The sequence below is a fragment of the Chiloscyllium plagiosum genome, chromosome 20, assembly GCF_004010195.1.
Source record: "Chiloscyllium plagiosum isolate BGI_BamShark_2017 chromosome 20, ASM401019v2, whole genome shotgun sequence".
NCBI lineage: Eukaryota > Metazoa > Chordata > Chondrichthyes > Orectolobiformes > Hemiscylliidae > Chiloscyllium > Chiloscyllium plagiosum.
In genome coordinates, this window is record NC_057729.1 from 32,199,622 (window position 1) to 32,222,122 (window position 22,501).

At 40.0% G+C, this 22,501-nt stretch overlaps 1 protein-coding gene across 3 annotated transcripts in view; it reads left to right on the top strand.

The window, feature by feature from the left end:
* LOC122560143 (zinc finger and BTB domain-containing protein 46-like) overlaps positions 1–22,501 on the top strand; it is a 105,052-nt gene that overhangs the window by 42,712 nt on the left and 39,839 nt on the right. For all 3 annotated transcript variants that reach the window (XM_043710445.1, XM_043710448.1, XM_043710447.1), the window contains exon 4: positions 14,329–14,583. In XM_043710445.1, coding sequence (XP_043566380.1) covers positions 14,329–14,583 — 255 coding nt within the window. The remainder of the gene's footprint in view (positions 1–14,328; positions 14,584–22,501) is intronic.

A 22,501-nucleotide genomic window follows, 5' to 3' on the forward strand; every position in this document is an offset into this window, starting at 1 on the left:
AATTGAATAAGGTAACCACCCCCCCCCCCCCCCCCCCCCCCCAGATTTTATATATAATATATATATATATATAAAAAATCTGGGGGTTTGGTTAATGTTGGTGGGGGGAGGTGGTTATATATATACACACATATACATACATCCCTCATATATACATAAAATAATAACAGAAAACAACCCCAAGGGCGGGGAGAAAATCAAATCCCTCTCCCCACCCCCCTATGATAATATTAAACAGTAAGGTAAGAGAAAAAAAACAAGGGGGGGATATAAACCAAAGCGGGGGGAAAGGCAGACCAACATCCATTATGTCTTACAGTTTATCTAAGAGAGTCCAAGAATTCCTTAGCCTTTTCTGGTGATCCAAAGTTATACACGGATCCTTCATGGTTAAAGCGTAACGTCCCTTCATGGTTAAAGCGTAACGTCATAATCCAACAGGTTTAATTGGAAGCACACTAGCTTTCGGAGCGCCGATCCTTCATCAGGCATTATCACCTAATGAAGGAGCGGCGCTCCAAAAGCTAGTGTGCTTCCAGTTAAACCTGTTGGAATGTAACCTGGTGTTGTGTGATTTTTAACTTTGTACACCCCAGTCTAACACCGGCATCTCCAAATAATATCTATTGTGTAATGCCAGATGGCTTAATCTTTACTGTTGATGCTTTCGAATTGTAATGGTCACCCAGTCAATATAGATGAGGATGTTGCTCCCTGTAAGTGACTATGTAACTCCTTAAGAGACTGCTGTTCGAGAGAAGACTGTGAACTCATGTCTTTGTGAACATGGTCGATCACGCTGTCTCCAGGGCTTGGAATAAAGATGAAGAAGGTAGAGCCATACTGTGTCTGAGTGTTTGCTTCGACTTATACAGAAACAGGGTGACAGTAATGTGAACATGGGCATTCACTTAAATGTTTTTTGAGCATCCAACAGTGGCAAAATACACAGAATATTTCATGGAATTACTGAACAGTATTGTGTTGCTTAAGGATGGCAAGTTACTAAGATTTACATGAGTTTAAAATATTGACAGAAATTTGTTCTGTTTGGAAGCAATTACATGTAATCTGTGCAGGTATTATCTTTTAAGATTTGGACTAATATTTAAGCATGAGTTTTTCCATAGATAGTGAAAATGTGCTGATCAGAGCAGCTCCTCAGCAATGTCCTTCCACAAATGTACTTTTAGCTAGTGCTTAGAATCTTGTGTTTTGCTGGTCATTTTGACACCTATTACAATTCCCAAACAATTGATAATCCATCTAATTAGTAAGTCCAGAATTTCACATCTTGCCAGAACAATTCAGTCAGATACAACTGTCTGGAATAGTTGACAAAATTTTGCACTGGAGATATTACTGTATAGTACTTCATTAATATCGCTGATTATGCTCTCCAGGCTGTATTTCCCCGAAACTATTATTTGATATTTACCCCTGACTAATGCACCTAACCTACATAGTCCTGAACACTGGGCAATGCAGCACGGACAATTCACCGAACCTGTACAACTTTGGACTGTGGAAGGAAACCTATGCAGACATGGGGAAAATGTGTAAACTCCACACAGTTGTCTGAGGCTGGAATTGAACCGGGTGCCTGGTCCTATGAGACAGCAGTGCTAACCACTGAGCCACCATGCTGCCGCTTTAAACAAGTTTCTTCATAATGCTGTGTAATTGCTCTTTAAGTTGAGGACAATGGTTCAATACGAGTTGCTTTCTCAAATTGAAATTGGCGTTCATAATGTCCTGTATCTGTCCTTGCAAAGCTCCGTTTTCTTCCAACCATCCAGCTTGATGAGTTGAAGATCCCAGCTCACTGTGTGATGTAAAGTTTATTTTATGTATGTATTAATGTCATGTATTTTAGTGATTGGATTTTGAACTAATGAGCATGTGGAGTTTGGTCTCTGAGGAGATTTAATGATTAACTAGTTTGATTATTCTGGAGTTGTGATTTAAAAAAAAAATTACAAGAGATTTGTTTGTGTGTAATGGGACATTGTTTCAAGTGGGTGTATTTTACAGACAGACAGAAAATCAATGAAGGCTATTTAAACATCCTGTTGAAGGATTTAGTTTTTTGTCTTTCGGAAAAACAACCATTGCTTGGAAGGCCTTTTGATTTCAGTTAGCGCAAGTCCTGGTGGATGTTAAATGTGTACAGCAGTTTTCTTTGAAGAAAGAAGATAGCTTAGAAGTGTTAGGGAATAGTTTACATCAATGTAAGGAATTTAGTTAGAAAGTTCCAGATCAGAAATGTTTAGTTAGAACCCTGAAGGGATTATTTGAAGCTGATAAAGTCTAAACTCATTTGAGTGAATACTCAAGGACGAGGCCATCAAGGACTCAAGACTAGGAATTTAAAGTAAGAATTGACTCAAGCCTATAGATGTGATAGAGAAGAGACCTCTCCTTTTGGTATTTAAGTACAGTAAAGGGCTGCTATTGGGCCAGATGAATAGTGTGTTTTATGATGCATTTCAAAATATTTCAAGTTATGTTAGGTGGAGATAATTTTATTTTCATTTCTTTTGCTTAATCTTTATTTTTATTGTTGCAACCAAATCTGTAGCAAAGCCTTTGATGAAAGAACACCTTGTTAAATAACAAAAATGTGTTTTATCCAGCCAGTCTGGCATCTGGATAAGGAGAAAGTGAGGACTGCAGATCTGAAGGTCAGTGTCGAGAGTGTGGTGCTGGAAAAGCACATCAGGAATTCCTGATGAAGGGCTTATGCCCGAAACATCACTTCTCCTGCTCGTTGGATGCTGCCTGACCTGCTGTGCTTTTCCAGCACCACGCTCTCAACTCTGACTTGTACAGTAATAACATGAGCTGGGATCATACCACCCTATCCAGTCATACTTTCCCTGATCGGATTCATATTATATCTTTCTCTTAGCTCAATATCTGAGCTTATGCCCTTCAGTCCTCCCTGAGGTCTCTGAAGCATTCCCAGTGAACTACAGATATAAATACTCATGTGGAGATTATTAGACTAGATGACTTAGTGTGGAAACTGGCCCTTCGGCCCAACAAGTCCACACCGACCCGCCGAAGCACAACCCACCCAGACCCATTCCCCTACATTTACCCCTTCACCGAACACTACGGACAATTTAGCATGGCCAATTCACCTAACCTGCACAATTTTTGGACTGTGGGAGGAAACCCACGCGGACACTGGGAGAATGTGCAAACTCCACACAGACGGTCACCTGAGGTGGGAATTGAACCCTGATCTCTGAGGCTCTGAACTTCATTTGAGAGAAAAACAAGTCACAGGTTTTAGTAGTTCTGTCATTTCCTGCCTTTGTTTAACTTTGGCTAGTTTTCATATTAACCCCAAATTTCTTCTTCAAACCATCAAAATGGCACAGTAAAGAATGTTTATTTGTGAGATGTTGATTTAGTTGCATGTTGGTACACTGAATTAATTAGAAATTAATTGAATTTACTTGCATAATTTCTTTCTCAGGAATGAGAGTTAGGAAAGGAATTTGTCCTTCTTTCATGGTTAATAGTTGTCAGTGGACAGAAATATATTTCAATATTTTGTGATATAGCACATCGTTTATCGCAATACAAAATCTTTTAAAGTAAATTAAATGAGAGATTTCTATTTATTATGCTTTTCTCTGAATTCTAACAACTGAAACTTTACAGCTCTTTGTTAAATAAAAGTACCGTATATACTTGTGTAAAAGTCAATCTCGTGTAAAAGCCGACCCCTTATTTTTGGCCAAAATATTTTGTATTTTACATCTATCTTGTGTAAAAGTTGACCCTACTTTATCGCATTATGAACCTCTTACAAAGGAAATTGCATGTTCCCATAAACCCACTTAAACAAAATCACATGCCAGTAACTCTACTTATCGCTTTTTGTTTACGATATTACGTCTTTATTCATTCACTTATTCATAACTCTGCTTAGCCGACTTGGTTTATAACAGCACATTTTGATTCATTCAGACTGGTACTAAGTCTATTGGTACTTTTCACACTTTGCTCACTTTGCAGAGCAAACTCGATTGTCTGGCTTTTGATTATCCGGCAAGATCGCAAGGTCCCAATACTTGGTTTAAATTGTTATCTGGCATTGGATTATCTGGAATTCGATTTAACTGAACAAAATACTCTCTGCCCGTGTCCTTAAGATTATTGAGGTTCCTCTGCACGTCCAAAAGTTAATATCGTTAAAAGTTTGATCATTTTAATTGTGCCATAATATCTGAATAAAAGTGAGATATATTAGCTGCATATATCTTTATATCTTTGACAAATTTGTTAATGTTGCTGAGTTTCATTACGTATGAGAGTAAATGGAAACAGAAGGATTTGGCGGTAATGTTCAAGATGCTTACACATTCAGCATTTCATAAATGTTTCATTTAAAGTGTGCCATTATACTAGGCCATGACGTTGTTGAACAATGTAATTTTGCAGGATTTCAATGAATCTTTGACCAGATGTATATATAAAGCAAATTTACTACCAGTAATTCATTTTTGTTTCTCTTGCTTTTATCCAGTAATTACCTTTCCTGTAATTCATTGTGTTTTTCTTCTTTACCCAGGATTAGTTGAACGATCAAATTGACTTGTTAATAATATGGTATTTCAAACTCAGCATGAATTTGAGCCCCTCAAAACTAGTCTCCGTGTAATAGTCGGCCCTATAAATTGAACCTTTAACAATAGTCTTAAAAAAATCTGACTTTTGGATGAGTATATACGGTAACTCCCTGTTGGCTTTATTTGGAAAATTGATATCGGAAACCCCCCTTAACGCAAGTGTAAATTCCATTGCTTTAATTAAAAGCCTTTTAACAGCAGCATTAGCCACTCCATGTTGCCTTTTTAATATTCAACTATGTCTTGCATCCTTACATTGATTTTTCAGTAAGCAAGTTTGTTAATAATCTTAACTTCTGATGCATTCAAGTTTGTTAATAGGAAGTACACCAATAGCAATGCAAGTTTGTTGACTTGAGACAATTTCCTCTGCTTGGTGCTGCTTGCTGGGCCAATTCTGAGCTTGACTTAGGAGTGAGTAGATTTACAAAGCTTTGAGATGATGAAAACTTTAGGATTTTTGAAATGGGAGAAAGAGGTGGTAGTCAGGAATTTCCTCTGGCAAAAATTGACACTGAGGTGGCAGAAAGGTTTCTCATGAGTTAATTCATTCAACTTGAGTTGGTTATAAGGGAATGAAGCTGAGGCTTTTCTGAAATATGGTTGTTCTGGGCAGAGGGCAGATGATCAGGGAGATAGGAGATAAGCATGAAAAACAGTAGTCAAAGATAATTTGGGCGAAGAATTTTCAGGAGAGGCCTGGGCTCCTGAATGCCAGACAGGAAATAAACTGACTACTCATGATCTGGACTTGAATGTCAGTAAATTATTTTCTCAATGATTTGATCTTGACTTCCAAATTCTCTTGCTGTTTTTGCTCAGGTGGCACCGAAGTGTACGTCTTATAGAACATTAAAATCTTAGTGTAGATTTCAGTTTGCGGGTCAGGAACTTTGTCAATCTTTCACCGAGTCTAATCATTGGCATAGTTAATGGGCTTTCAGTTCTTGCATCCCAAAGTGAATGGATGTATTCTCACTTGCATATTGCTGAATATCAACATGGCTGTCTTGGAACTACTTGTATGTTTGTTGTTTTCCATTTCGAGTCATAGTCCAACCTGTCGATGCCGACCAGATATCCCAACCCCATCTAGTCCCACCATTGTTTAACAGGTGCAAAACTCAACATTGATACTTAGTGTCAACATTGTGCAAAGCAAATCAATCTTTCAAATTATCCACAGGTTGTGGTGTGGAATCTTACTGTATCACAGAAAGATAAATGCAAAATGCCAGTCTGCAGCCTTGGGTACTAACTGTTGATGTGGATTTGTGATCTTGGGTAACGTAATAGAGTATACTGTGTGCAATAAATTAAATTTCCAAAATTCTTTGATCGTTCCCAGCAAAAGCGATGACTGCATTTTGTTGGGAATCTGTCCTTAGAAATCAGCCAGATGGATTTTACCCTCCATCTCCTCAAAAGGAATACTTCTAAGGTGTGAATGATTAATCTATATCTATATTCATAGTAAGTTATCTTTATCCCAGCATTGAATGTTTTGCTTCATTTTTGTTTCACCTGCTGGCCACCTGCTACTCTGAACCCCCACGATCAGTGGTTTCTGAAGACTTCTTTCTGAATTGTTGGTGAGTTGATAAGTTTTGCCCAGTAGCAGTGCTACTTTGTACAGTACTACAATAAGAGTAAAATTGCTTCAAATGTAGGTTGTAGTTAATAGGCAGGTTGGGAGTTGAGCAGAGAGATGAACAAAAAGACAAGGCAAAAATGGACTATCAGAAAAATTGATGAAGGGCTTTTGCCCGAAATGTCGATTTCACTGCTCCTTGGATGCTGCCTGAACTGCTGTGCTCTTCCAACACCACTAATCCAGTATCAGAAAAATTTGCGCAAGTGAAGTCTGATGTCTTTCCTAGATTCTCCCAACATTGCTAACATTTACACTTCTCATTATATAGAAACCTTAAGAAAATTGTTCGAGCAGTTTTTGAGGATTTGTTAACAATGTGTTTACTTTTGCACTTAGTATTGTTGCTAAATGTTCTCCTTGATGTTAATCTTGAGACCTGTTGTTTCACATGATCAGCTATGATTGCAAAGAATGTTGAATCTGGTTTGACATGTGTTTAGTCTTTGTGATTGTTTAAACATACTTTTGGTTCTTTTACATCCCATGTTCAAATGATTTGAAGTTTAATGGCCCAGCAGCAAACTTTGAGCATGTGTGTTGCATTTTTAGGTTTGGAACTTTGAGTTATAAAAAGCTGGTCTGATCTTTGCTGATGCAAGGTAGACAGTAAAATTGAGTGAAACGATTTCTACATAGAATATTGATGTACATGAAGAGTGCAGTTATGTTGAAGGCATGGAATTTGAATAGCACGGGTGTTTAAATTAGATTAGCACATGACTAGATTTTACAAGAGTTAATTAATGCAATAAATTTGCAGGAGAGCCTTTTGTATCTGCCACTATAATGGTCAGTGAAGAAATGCATTAATTTTTGATAAATATTTGAAGTTTATTACAACTTAATTATCTAGCTTTAATCTACAAAAGTTTAAAGTTCCAGATTTTTTCTGGAATGCAGTGGATACTCTGGCATTATACACTCCTCTCTCCTATTGCCTCTAATCTGATATCCAACAGCCAAGTGTAAGGAGCATAATGACGAGCAAATCCATAAGATTGAAGCAGTTCTTTCATCTGCCTCTGTTGCTTCCCTGCCTTGCCTACTCAGTGGGCCCAGCTTCTTGCATGAATCCTCTTTCTCTGTACCTGAAGTTGGATTCTACACTGTTAGTCCTATCTTCTGTTTTTAATTTATTTGACCATGAAACGCATTAACTGCTCGTTGTAACCCCACTCCCAGTGAATTGTTGACTACTCAACTTCATTTCGAGGCTCACTGTTAACTGATAATGTTGACGATTCTCTCCTCCTTGAGCACTGTTCACCCATCCCTTCAAATTTGCAACTTCTCTGTCTGTGTGTTGGGGGGAGGAGGTTGGTGATGGAGGAAATGGAGGGGAGTATGGTGGATGGTGGTGAACAGAACTCCCTCCTGATCCCTCTGCTTTTAAATTATCAGTCCATCGCAATCTAACTGTTATTTCAATTTTTCAAATAAGCTGTTGGTTTTCACACCTTGCCTCTTCTGAAATTCATTGTCAAATGCCTTCAATTAGAGTTCTGCTCTTGCTACAGTACTGAGACTGCTTGAATCAAAGTCGTGAATTACAACCCATCAGACTACAATGGTGGCAGGCTATGCATTTTGGCCTGGTTGCAGACTTTGCTGCAGTTAACCACACCATTTCCCATGTTATTCATCCGAATGGGGTTGCACCCACCATGTTGCATTCTAAACAACCCACTAGTGGCCAGAGAAACGCCAGCATTGGCTTCTTTCCTGATGATATGTTATTTCAGATGACCCCAAGGCTTTCACTTTTTTCTTTGCCATCGATATGCCACCCTCAACATTGTCTGAGAAGAGCATTGGTTTCTAGTTTTTTTAAAAATTCACTCATCAGATGTAGACCTTGTTGTCAAGATAAGTAAAATTTTGCATCCTCAGTTGTCCTTGAGAATGATATGGTGAGTACCTCATTGAACTAGTGCAGTCTGCATGGTGTAGATGTGCCCAAAGTCCTGTTGGGATATTCCAGGTATTTTAGCCAATTGAAAATGAAGGAACAGCACCATGTAATGTGGGGCATTTGGAGGTTTTGTCATTCCACTCTGCTAGTTGCCTATTTTCTTGGTGTTCACGATTGTGAGTTAGAGTTGCTAAAAAGGCTTTGATTTTTCCAATCTATTTTGTTGAGGTGCACACTGAAACAATGCTTTGTTGCTAATGGAGGAAGTGAATATTCAAGATGAGGTATTCAATTTATTGAGCTGTTCTACAGATCATGTGAAAAGTGTACCTTTTGTAACACTGCTTCGTTCATTGTGGATGGTGGAAAATGGTGCTGCGGTGCAGCTGTGCTTTTGAGTGTTAAGGGAAGCTGGTCATATATGCGACTTTGGTGATGCCTAGTGTTGCGTTACTGGCCACATTTCAACAGAAATTCTAAAGTCAGACGAGTTATACAGCCGTTTCTGCCTGCATGCAGAATCATCTGAGGAATTTTAGATGAATTTGAACATTCAGGATGGACAGATATTCGGTGTTAATTAATGAGAGGAGAGGATGTTGATGTAGCAGCTGAAGATGGTTAAGCTGATACGATCTTGAGGACCATAGAACATTACAGTGGAGTAAAGGCCCTTCAGCCCTCAATGTTGTACCGATCAGTGGGACCAATTTGAAGCCTATCTATTCCACACTATTCCATTTTCATCCATATCTTTATCCAATGACTATGGAAATATCTTTTAAGTTGGCGAGTCTACTCCTGTTGAAGGCAGTGCTTTCCACGCCCCTACTACTCTGATTAAAGAAACTACCTCTGACATCTGTCCTACATGTATCACCCCTCAATTTAAAGCTATGTCCCTTTGTGCTAGCCATCACCATTTGAGGAAAAAGGCTCTCACTGTCCACCCTATCTAATCCTCTGATCATGTATGTCTCATAGTCACCTCTCAACCTCCTTCTCACTAACGAGAACAGCCTCCAGTCCCTCAACCTTGTCTCATAAGCCCCCCCCCCCACCGTACCTGGCAATATACTAGTAAATCTCCTCTGAACCATTTCCAAAGCTTCCATGTCCTTCGTATAATAGTGACCAGAACTTATGCAATACTGCAAGTGCTACCTCGTGCTCCCACGAGGAGGTTGAACAGTTCATCCACTACACTAACACCTTCCACCCCGACCTCAAATTCACCTGGACAGTCTCGGACTCCTCCCTCCCCTTCCTAGACCTTTCTGTTTCTATCTCAGGCGACCGAATCAACACGGACATCTACTACAAACCAACCGACTCCGACCTGAGGCTGTTTTCGTTAGAAGGAAGAGGTTGAGAGGTGACTTAATAGAGATGTGAAAGATGATCAGAGGATTAGATAGTGTTAGCAGAGAGAGACGTTTTCCTCGGATAGTGATGGCTAGCATGAGAGGACATAGCTTTAAATTGAGCGGTGATAGATATAGGACAGATGTCAGAGGGGTAGTTTCTTTACTCAGAGAGTAGTAATGGCGTGAAACTCCCTGCCTGCAACTGTAGTAGACTCACCGACTTTAATGTCTTTTTAAATGGCCATTGGATAAACATATGGATGATAATGCAACAATGCAGGTTAGTTCAGCTTCAGGCTGGTTTCACAGGTCAGCACAACATTGAGGGTCAGAGAGCCTGGACTGTGCTGTAATGTTCTGTGTTCTTTGAAAGCAAGATAATATTTCGAGTCTGGCGATTCTTCATCAGAACTGTTAACAGCTCAGGAAAGGTGGTAATATATTGAAGTGACGTTTGTGGGAAGGGGTTGGTCTTGCACAAGGTGACTTACTTGCCGATTTACTTCCTCCAACCTCAGTATCCAAGGCCTCAGGCACACCTTCCAGGTGAAGCAGCAGCTTACCTGCACTTCTCTCAACTCATTTATTTCATTCACTGCTCAGAATGTGGTCTCCTGTATATCGGGGGAGATGAAACACAGATTTGATGACCGCTTTGCTGAACACCTACACTCTGTCTGTAAAACATGACCCAGAGTTTCCCACTGCCTCCACTTCAACACACCACTGTGTTCCTACACCAACATTTCTGTCCCAGATCTGTTGCAGTGTTCCTTAACGCAAGTTCAAAGAACAACACTTCATTTTCCACTTGGGGATTCTGTTTCTGTTCTGCTCATTCCTGAAGAAGGGCCTGTGCCCGAAACGTCGAATCTCCTGTTCCCTGGATGCTGCCTGACCTGCTGTGCTGTTCCAGCAATAAAGTTTCAACTTTGATCTCCAGCATCTGCAGACCTCACTTTCTCCTGGCCGCAACGAGAGTTTTGTACAGCTGCAGCATGACCTCGTGGCTCCAAAAAACAATCCCTCCACCAAGAAAAGCTAACACATTGTGTATGCCATCTTAACAACCCTGTCAACCTGGGTGGTAACTTTCAGGGATCTGTGTACATGGACACAGATCTCTCTACTCATCAGCACTACCAGGAATCTTACCATTAATTTCAGTACTCTGTAATCCTATTGCCTGTGCCATGATTTTGTGGGAATTAAATAATTGGCATGGAAAACACAATTAGTCTTCCTTTTTGCTCAGTGACAAAATTGAACTGTATCTTTCCACTATCCCTCCTTTCTCTTGCATACTTCTAATGTGTTAGATGGCTTTGGTGTTCGATGAACAGAAATTGTCTTCTACCTAAATACTCAAGATTTAAATTATTTTCTGTGATCCTTATCATAAATTCACCTGTTGAATCTATCTGTTTCCCTGAGACCTTTCTGATGCTGTATCACAACATTTGTAATTTTAATATTGTATTTGACCCTGATTAGATATTTACTGTATCACAAAGATGGCAATAAAACAAAGAACTGAGACACTGGAGATCTGAAACATGCATAAACATATATTTCTGGAGAAACTCAGCAGGCCTGACAGCATTTGTGGAGAGGAAACAGTTATTGTTTTGAATCCTATAACCCTCCTTCAGAATTAAAAACAGCTTCGATGACAGTGGAATGGGGGGTGAAGAGAACCCAGAGAGAGAGAAAAGGATATGCAGACCAAAGGCTTGTTAACAGTAAGCTAAGGAACAGAAGCTAGATAGGTGATACTGGGGACAATGAATAGTTGAAAATGTGCTAGCTATAGTAAAGGCAACATTTTTGGGCAGGCATATCCTTAACTATACATCCTCACTCCTTGTTTCCTGCAACGATTGCAAACAATCTCTTTGTCTATCTTCCTTTTTTTTCTCTCTTTATTTGGGCTTCCTCACCACGAATCTATTCTCACAGTTGAAAATACTTTCAAACTTTGCATTTAACTGCAGCTTTTGAAATTAAGCCTTTTACCCACAAGTGCATATCTTTCAAGAAGACCAGTAGCCATAGTTCTGATCCTTTGGGAATCATGCAGTGTACCATCTTCCATTCTGAAAAATAGCCGTTCAGCACTGCTGTTTTCTGTCGTTCAGCTAACATGATGTCCATACTGCTAGTGTCCCTTTTATTCCATGGCTTCATGCAACTCCACTCCTGCTCCAGCTGATGTGTTGCTAAAGCCTTAATCTATGCTGTTATCCCTCAACTTCAGTCCGCACCTCCCACGTTCTCCCCTCTGAATTTAAGCTCAACCAAAATTGGCTAAACAAATCTCAATTTTGAGTTCTGATCACGAGCACCCTTGTGCTCATTGTTTACTAGCTAACTGCTGATTACTAGATTTGAACATTCTTAATTTTTCTTTGTAAATTCCTCACTGGGTTTCCTCCTCTTTATTTCTGTTACCACTTCTAGTTGTACAACACTGAGCGAGCTTATTGAATCAAATTCTGCCATATTTTTGTCCTGGATGTTATTTTGGTACGGATTACTCAAATGGTATTAGCAGTCAACACTTTAAAGAAATTTGTATACAGCTTTTCATTTATCATTGATATTACTGACACTATAGTTAATTTGACACATGCTCACCCACGCTTTAATTAATAAATTTTGTGATTTTATTTTTTGTGTTTTTAATGAGGCTAAATTAAACTTAAGTCTTGAATCAGCTGCATTGATTTTAGAACAGTCATGTATAATAAACTATCACTAGGATTCTGAGGCACTTGTTAAAAAAAAAAATTAGGTGTCCTATTTAAGATCATGAGAAGGTATGTTTTTTGCAGATCATGGGTTTTTGTAATCCTTTGCCCCACGAAGAGATTGAAGTGGTGTCATTTGCTTTTTAGCCAGAGATAACGTTTGACCTCTTGTTTCAGATTTTTTCCAGGGGTAGGCAAGAATGTGGATTTAAGGTCATAACTTGGGTCAACCATAATCGTATTAAGTGACGGATCAGGCGAAAGGGTCCAAATGGTGGCCTTCTGCTCTTGATTCATTAACTTTTTATATAGCTGACATGATTAATAAAAAAAAAATCTAACTGTAATTGTATTTCGATTGGACTGTAGATTTAACTTACTTTTAACCCACAAGTACAGGCCAAACGTTGTGGCACAGTGGCTCAGTGGTTAGCTCTGCTACCTCACATCGCCAGGAGCCTGGGTTCGATTCTGCCTCGGGCGACTGTGTGGAGTTTGCACATTCTCCCTGTGTCTGTGTGGGTTTCCTAGGGGTGCTCCGGTTTCCTCCCACAATCGCAAGATGTGCAGGCCAGGTGAATTGACCATGCTAAATTGCTCATAGTGTTAGATGCATTAGTCAGGGGTAAATATAGAGTGGAGGAATGGGTCTGGGTGGGTTGCTCTTTAGAGGGTCGGTGTGGACTTGCTGGGCTGAAGGGCCTGTTTCCATATTGTAGGGTATCTAATCTAACACTTGTTTATAAACTATCAATTTAAATGCCAAAGCAACAATCACTCATGTAACAAGGAACCTGCAGTTATAATAATACTGCTGTAGCCCTGCTCATTAGTTGTGAAGTACATTAGCATATAATGTGTTTCTTTTTAGAGCATACTGTAGGTCCCCGATCTGTGAAAGCCCACCTTACGAACTCTTGTAATTATGAACACAGTCTCATACAGGAATGAAATTTTAATGACCTGAAATAGGAACATTTCTTGTACTTACGATTGGCTCTATTATGTTCTCCTGCATTGTGTTCTGACTTGAATACTCCAGAACAGAACCCATTCACCATCTGGAACATCTGTAGTTAGTCTTGTAATGTCAGCAAGCAAGCCCACTTCCCAAGGCTTTTGTTTAATAAGATGCAAGTGTGTTCTTCCAACTTGATGTACTAAATCTATTTCATGTAAATAAATATTGAATCCAATGATGTTTGTCATTACTTATCACTGACATTTTTGTAAACTAATGAAATCCAGTATCTGTAGTATCCTGAAATGTTTACATTGATTTCTTCTAATGTATTAAATTTATCTATGACGTCACTTAAGACTCAGTGGTAATGCGCTGGCCCTTAAGTCAGAAGCTCATGTCATGATGCCTGGCTTGAGAGGTTTGAGTGCTGAATCAAGATGAACCCTCCACTTCGGTGCTGAAGGAGTGCTGAACTGCCTTGAGGGGTTGTGTTTTAGATGAAATGCTACACTGAAGCATTGCTCTTGCCTTGGGAGTGGAAGGTCCATTAACATTATTGCAAAGGAGTTCCAAGCCAATATTAGTAATCCTTCATGATTTGTGAGGCTACTCTGTACGCAACTTGGCAACATTTCTTACAACAGTACCTTCACCTTTTCCCCTCAAGAAAAGTAACAATTTGTTGTATGTTGTTCTTGCAGAAAATTGATTATCGACTTAAAAGCTGGTACTTGAAATCAGCAGCTATCTACCACCAATGTCCTAACTCATCTACTCGACTCCTGGAAATGGATGATTGTTTCCATTTTGGCAGATGTTCATTTAGAAATTGTTCTAATTTGTTTCAGAGAAGAATCAAATTGTATTGTACTTGTCTATTTTAACAATCCTGTAAGCTGCTTATGTTCAGGTTCTTGATCTGTTTACTTGAATAGCATTAATATATTTTGCATGAAGATTAATTTAAATAGGCTCGTTAAATTTCTGTAATTAAAAATAGCTCTCATAGCTTACTAACTTGCTTATGTTTCCTAGGTGTGGATGTCACTGAACCAAGTAGTTCAGATAATCGAGGAGACAGACCCGATTTCTGTCCGAATCCAGAGGAGCCACTAACTGGCGTAGAATCAAATTACCTTTCTCAGTTTGTTGCCTCCGTAAAAGAAGAACAGCAGGCATCTACAGTGGCCAACTTGAGAGCTGCACTTCTGAGCAAGCATAACTTCTTATCTGTCAAGTCTGATCAACCGGGAGATGATAATCCTATTATTTTTGAATACTTGCCTAAAGGTACAACTTACATTTTGAAAAGAAATTCACAGTTTATGCTAAATTGGATGCAGTCTGTTAGATGGAATTTTAAAATTATTTCCTTTTATGTGTTATGTAGGCAAACTTGCTTTTTGTCTTTAGTGGCGAAACAAAAAAGGTTGTTGCAATAGTTTGATATTATGCCTCACTTTGTTGAAGTAATAACTGGTTTTAGCCTCAGAGATAAACCAGAGGGCGTGTTTGTCCGATATGTTGACTGATAAGATTCTTGTTGCCACAGCAGGCCTTCTGAATCTATTTACATTAATTCTGATGAATGGACCTCCTGTGGCGCTCCATCTTGTATTTGGGGTTTCTCATAAAGCGCTCCTGGTTTTTTAAATGAGTTTGTCTATCCTGTTGTTTTCCCTGACGTTGTCATTTACCTCATTAATGCTGAGGAATTTAATAAGATTAATTTAGTCACTGTTGTCACTACCTATTCTTCAAAGCTCTATAGATGTGTACCTTCTCTTGCTTGTCAATAATGTACTGTAAATGTCTTCCAGCAAATATTTTGCTGGAATAATAGTATGTTTATTGAGTAATTCCTAATATTGTGTAAAATTAAATAACCCTTACATTTCTAATGATTGAAGCAATGCATTGTTGAACATTAAGTTTTTAGCAGTAATATTTTTGCTCAGTTTATAAAGGAAATGAAATGTGAAGTTTTTGTTTAACAACTGCATTTTGAGTAGTTGCTGCATTCATGGAGTATGGGAAATGATTGAGGAGTCTTAATGGCCAAGGCATTAACGTGGAGTTCCATGCTTACTTTGAATTTGCTATTAGAAGTGAGGACAGTCATAGCAAAAGGATTTAGGCATATCTGTTTAATCCAGTAATCCCTGGAGCTACGGGCTGTTTTGCTGCAAGCATATTGCCTGCAGTAATGCCTGACTCAGTTTATATAAGGTGGCTGATCAAGTGTGCACCCCATATTCATTTTTATCATCGTTCTCTGACTTTCTTGAAGAAATTATAGATCAGGAGGTGGTGAATATTTATTAGTGAAAAATGATGTTGAAAGCCATGTGTTGGAAGAAATATCAGAGAACGGGTGGGGGAAGGTTATGGATGTGAATTGGTGAGTGAGCTGAGTGAAGCTTTTTTCTCTCGAGTGAATGTTGAAGGTTGGGCTGAGTAAGATATTTGCTGTTGAGAAATGAGGTAATCTTGGGCATCACAGGAGTGATGAGGTCACAAAAATCAGTCATAAGGGTGACTGTAGATAAGTTTGTGGGAGATTTTGTAAAAGCTAAGGCTAAATGGATCTGAGAAATTGAAGGAGAGGGAAGGTGGTGTCCAAATTCACTGATATTTAATGCAGAAGCGAGAGGGGCTTTTCCCAGGACTTTGATTTAAAGTTCTAAAGGATAGAATAGGGTGAGGTGCTTGCAGGTGGAGATGGTACTAAAGGTAGAAGAACAAATACAAGGCTTTTGGTATTAAAGAATACATTGCCACTGGTTGTTTGGGCTGCCCGAGTGGAATTAGAGATTTTTGTAAACGAGAATTTCATCTGAACAAATGGCTGGTTTCCAAGTCATGAGCTGAATTTTGATAGATCAGTCCATGATGAAATTGGTCAGAATGGACCTTGTTAATAAAGGAGTAAGTGTCTTCTGCATTTATGATGAGATTTAATCCATGGGCACAATTATATTGTCAAATGGGCTTGGGGGAGGAAGAGCTGATTGCTTGGTGTGAAAAGTGGTACAGTTAAGGCTGTTGTGGTTTGAGATTTGCTGAAGGATGCCAAATGAGTTGCATTACAAAGGCAGGCTCAATTACAGTTGCTTGTGGTATTGGACAGTGCTGCTGTGGAATAAGAGGTGTCAGGAGGGAGTTAGATAATAGTCTAAGTTTAAAGCTATTATAGTTTCAAGCCCCACTTGTCAATGAAAAGAACATCTGAGTTGATTCTATATTGTAGCACTGAAGGATGCTGCTTTGCCTGGGGAAGCCATTATTCAGATGAAATATTAATCTGGGGACCCACTGAGGGGGGACCCTTTTGATCCAGGAACCAGTGGAAGGTATGGAGCTTGACACTGCTAAATAATTGGGGAGCAGCTAAAGCCCAGTAATGTTGGAGCTGGGACCGAATCCTGGAGCTGATGAAAGAGTGATCCCTGCGTAGGCTATTAGTAGGCAGCAAAAGTGTGCCTTTGAAACCTTTACTGCAGTCGTCAAAAATTCCATTCCATTGCTAGATCAAGATAGAAAGTCAACAACATGTGAGTTTTAGCTCTGGAGCCATGCCCGAAAAGAACCTCACAAGGAAGAATAGTGAAATTTCCACGTTTCTAGAAGAGAAACCAGAGTGTAGGCATTTCCCTCTGAGTGAATTACCTTTCATAGGATCATCCATGAAGTAGCAGAGATGCGAGTGATTAGCATATGATGAAGTGATACCTGGGTAGTGGGGCTGGGAAACAAGGATTGTAAGACCATAAGATGTAAGAGCACAAATTAGGCCACTCGGCCCATTATGTCTGCTCCGCCATTGAATCATGGTCGATAAATTTCTCAAACCCATTCTCCCGCCTTCTCCCTGTAACCTTTGATCTTCTTAACAAACAAGAACCTCTCTAGCTCTGTCTTAAGTATTCTCAATGACCCGGCCTCCACAGCCTTTTGTGGTAATGAATTATATAGATTCACCACTCTCTGGCTGAAGAAGTTTCTCCTCATCTCCGTTCTAAAGTGTCTTCCCTTTATTCTAAGGCTGTGCCTTTGGATTCTCGTCTCTCCTGCTAATGGAAACATCCATTCTGTCCAGTATGATGTAAATCTTTCTAAATGCCACTCAGAGTCCTCAAATTTTCTCTTTATGTTAAGCCTTCCATTCCTGGGACCATTCTCGTGAACATCCTCTGGACCTGCTGCAGGAACAACACATCCTTCCAGAGATTTGGGGCCCAAAATTGCTTTCAATACTCTAAAAAGATACAGTGCAAGATAGCAGATGATGACATATCCCTCCCAGATCGTCTCAACGCCTTCTGTGCTCGGTTTGAGCAGAATTTCAGCGGAGAGATAACACCTATTCCGACAAGTCCTGATGAATATATCCCAAATGTCACTGCATCAGAAGTCAGATCAGTTTTCCTTCATGTGAATCCAAGGATAACAATGGGGCCAGATGGAGTACCAGACCGTGCAGTAAAAGCATGCCCCGATCAACTGGCAGAGGTCTTTTCTGACATCTTCACTCTCTCCCTGCAGCAGGCCACTGTCCCTGCCTGTTTCAAGAGGGCAACATCATCCCTGTGCCTAAGAAGGCTCATGCAGCATGTCTCAATGACTACCGCCCAGTAGCCCTAACTTTGGTGGTCATAAGACCATAAGACATAGGAGTGGAAGTAAGGCCATTCGGCCCATCGAGTCCACTCCGCCATTCAATCATGGCTGATGGGCATTTCAACTCCACTTACCCACATTCTCCCCGTAGCCCTTAATTCCTTGTGACATCACGAATTTATCACTTTCTGCCTTGAAGACATTTCGCGTCCCAGCCTCCACTGCACTCTGTGGCAATGAATTCCACAGGCCCACCACTCTCTGGCTGAAGAAATGTCTCCATATTTCTGTTCTGAATTTACCCCCTCAAATCTAAGGCTGTGTCCACGGGTCCTAGTCTCCTCGCCTAACGGAAACAATTTCCTAGCGTCCACCCTCTCCAAACCATGTATTATCTTGTAAGTTTCTATTAGATCTCCCCTTAATCTTCTAAACTCCAATGAATACAATCCCAGGATCCTCAGCCGTTCCTCATATGTTAGACCTACCATTCCAGGGATCATCTGTGTGAATCTCTGCTGGACAGGCTCCAGTGCCAGTATGTCCTTCCTGAGGTGTGGGGACCAAAACTGGACACACTACTCCAAATGGGGCCTAACCAGAGCTTTATAAAGTCTTTATGAAGTGCTTTGAAAGGCTGGTCATGGCATTAATCAACTCCAGCCTCCCCACTACTCTTGACCCACTCCAATTTGCCTACCGGACCAACAGATCCATGTCAGATGCCATATAACTTGCCCTTCACTCCTCCCTAGAACATCTTGACACCAAGAACAGCTACATAAGAATTCTACTCATTGACTACAGTTCAGCCTTCAACACTATTCTCCCCTCAGGACTGATTACTAAACTTAGTAATCTTGGACTAAGCCCCACTCTCTACAGTTGGATCCTCCGTTTTCTGACCCAGAAGCCAATCAGTGAAGATTGGGGACAATATTTCATTCTAACACTCAACGCTAGAGCACCCAAGAGTGCCTACTCAGCTCCCAGCTGTACTCTCTGTATATCCATGACTGCGTTGTCAAATACCAGACTGATGCCATTTACAAGTTCGCTGATGACACCACCATAGTCGGTTGAATCTCAGATGGCGACGAAACAGATGACAGACAGGAGGTGGAAGACCTGGAAAAATGGTGTATTGAGAACAACCTAGTGCTCAATGCTGGCAAAGCCAAGGAACTCATTGATTTTTGGCGGGATGTTACTTATGCCCTCCGACACATTAATAGCACAGAGGTGGAACAAGTGGAGAGTGTCAAGCTCCTGGGAGTGATCAACCACAACAAGCTTTCTTGGACTCTTCAAGTGAACGCACTGGTTGCAAAGGCCCAACAATGTCTCCTCTTCCTCAGGCAGCTGAGTAAATTTGGCATGACAGCGAATACGCTTGCCAACATTTATAGATGCGCCATGGAGAGCCTTCTGTCTGGATGTATCACCACCTTATGGCAACTGTACCATTCAAGATTTGAGACAGTTACAGAGAGTGCTGAATTCAGCCCGGACAATCACAAAGGCCAGCCTCCCATCTATAGAATCCATCTACCAGACCCACTGTCAAGGAAAGGCAGGCACCATTCTCAAAGATCCATCCTATCCTGGCAATGTTTTTCTACAACCTCTACCATCAGGGCGAAGGTTCAGAAGCCTGAACATGCACCAGCTTGTTTCAAAACAGTTTCTACCCGACTGTTGTTAGAACACTGAATGGATTCACAAACTCTTAACGTTCGCCTTTACCTGTATTTTTGTTTTTGCCGCTGTTTGCCTCTTATTTACTTATCTATGCTACTTAACTATGTGATCTGCCTGTATTGCTCGCAAGACAAAGCTTTTCACTGTGTCTTGTGACAATAAATTCAATTCAATTTAAATTGAATATGGTCTGACCAGAGCCTTAAAAAGTGTCCGAGCTACATCCTGTTCTTATATTCTAGTCCTCTCAAATAAATGCCAACATTGTATTTGCCTTCCTAACTACTGATTCAGCTTACAAGTTTACCTTGTGAGTCCTAGTCCAGGATTCTCTTAAGTCCTTTGGCAATTCAGATTTCTGAATTTTCTTCCCATTTAGAAAATACTCTATGCCTCTATTCTTCCTACCAGTGCAAAATCTCTCACTTTCCCACGTTGTACTCCATCTGCCACTTCTTCACTGACTCTTCTAACCTGTCTAAATCTTTCTGTAGTCTCCTCCTCAATATGACCTGTCCATCCATCTTGGTGTCATCTGCAAGCTTTGCCAGAATGCCCTCAGTTCATTCATCTAGATCATTAATGTATAAAGTGAAAAGTTGTGGTCCTAACACTGACCCTTGCAGAACACAGTAGTCACTGGTTGCCACCCTAAAAAGGACACTTTTATTCACACTTCCTGACTAGCAACAGAAAATTTGCACTGCAAAATGTAAGAAAAACGCTAGTGATTTTAAACATTAAATCTGCGATCTATTACTTGCATTACTTGTTTGTTTTTAAATAATTCTGTTCTATTCGAAATGCTTGCTTAAAGTTTATTCACTGATAACTAGCTTCAAATGTGGAATCAAATTCTTGCGAGAGAGAAATTTGCTCAATGTTTTCTGTACATTGCAGAATTTGCAGTCCGTTCGTTGGGTTCTCTTTTTTGAGATTCTTACACATTGTTGCAACTGCAATGCACCGAATTCTGTGAATAGCCAAATTTATTAAGCAAGTACAAGCTTTTGAGAATCACTTAACACTCTTTGCAATGCTTGCAAAGTGTGTCAAGAGAAGCTCTCTTGAACCAAGGAGTTGTCCTTTCTTTATACAAGATCTTTACATCACAGTATGTAATGCCCACAAGGCAACCCCCAGCCACTTCCCCACAGTCACATGCCACTCAAGACACAGTGCAGTGACATGACCATTTCCAGAAACAGCTTAATGTAAATCATTCATTCTTTAATGGAAAGATCTGGTGTAAATCCTTTTTTAACTGCAGGGAGTAGTCAGAATTTTAACCACAATGTTCTTATTGATTCTGAATAGGGGATGATAATGTAAATTTCTCTGAATAATAGGAGATGGTGATGTAAACTTTTTTTTTACATTGTACCTGTAAGACAGAGAAACATACTACCCTACCCCTGGGTTATCCAATTTCTTTCGGGTCAGCAGAGCAAATTAACCCCTTAACATCTCACTTTGCTTAAACTGGATTTCTGCTTTGTTAAAGAAGGGCTTTTAACTCCTGGTTAAATGAGTTTGTGAATAATTAATCACCATAGCGCATTAGGAACAAAATCTGTTGTTGTTAATGGTTGATGGCAACATTGATGTTATTGTGTTTAGCATGTGGCTATATTCCTTTTTTTTAAACTGTAACCCTACATTAACCTGGCTCCACACTTCTGTTTGAATTAGGAGGAAATGATGAAATAGGCTAGTTAGTTCTGACAGTTGTTGATGCTTGGGGCCTCTGCAGGGATAAAGATGGCTTGGTGGGAACCGTTTTCTGCCAAGATTTAGTTCCGGCCTTTGCAAAGATGAAAGCTTGTTAAAACTTGCCGAAACACAACATATACTAAATTGGTGTAATTTGTGAAATGCCTAAGACCTAAAGGAAAAATGGTCATCTTTTCAAATAGGTGCCCAGCTGTGAGAAGCATTGGTGATAGTGTAGTTTCCAACAGCTCAGCTTATTCATGTCCAAGCCTGTCAGTCATAATCGGTCAACTTCTGACATACTTATTTTAATATCTCCCGACATGGCCCCGTCCCATTCTCTTCTCCAGCTGAAGGAAACTTAAGAGTGTCGGCTGCTGAACTGTTATCCATTTTGTAGCTGGCGCAAAGAAACACCAGACCATATGCTGACAGAAGTTCATTCAACAGAGCACATGAAGGCATGTTTTAAATCTATGAATTGATTATGATGGACCTGCTATTCTACTCTGTGTGTTTAGGGTATAAGCAGGCAGGGCAAGAGTCAAGTTCTGAATTTTGTGAAACGAGGTTCAGCTGAGCATGACTTGGATCAGCTAAGAACTTACAGTTAACAATGGGGTGTTGCAGGCAAGGGTACTGGGTTAACAAGGTGGAAAAGCATTCATTATGTCGAGCCATTTGACATGATGAAGTAACATGTTAAAAAGGTGAAAGGTATTCCTGAGGTGAAGTCAGTTATTCATTGTGTAACAGCAGATGGCTTAATCTTTACTCGCTGATAGTAATAGTCACCCCATTAATATGTATATTGTCTTATCTGGATGCTCCTCCCTGTAAAATTACTATATAATTCATTGAGAAGCTGGTGTTCAAGAGAAGACCGTGAACACATGTCTCTGTACACATGGGCAATTGTTCTCTCTCCCTTCAGGGCCTGGAATAAAGATGAAGGAGGTAAAACTGCACTGTGTCTCTGAGCATTTTGCTTCGACTGAGTGGAGGAAATGGGATGACATGACCACATCTGAAACTTTAATATTGCTGAAAAGAGTGAGGTGCTGCCAAATCCTGATGTCTTGCACACTTCAGGGCAAATGTAAAACTGCAAAATTTCAGCAATATCTCAACAATTTATACTTCAGGAGAAACGATGCTGACTGGTTACCAAGTT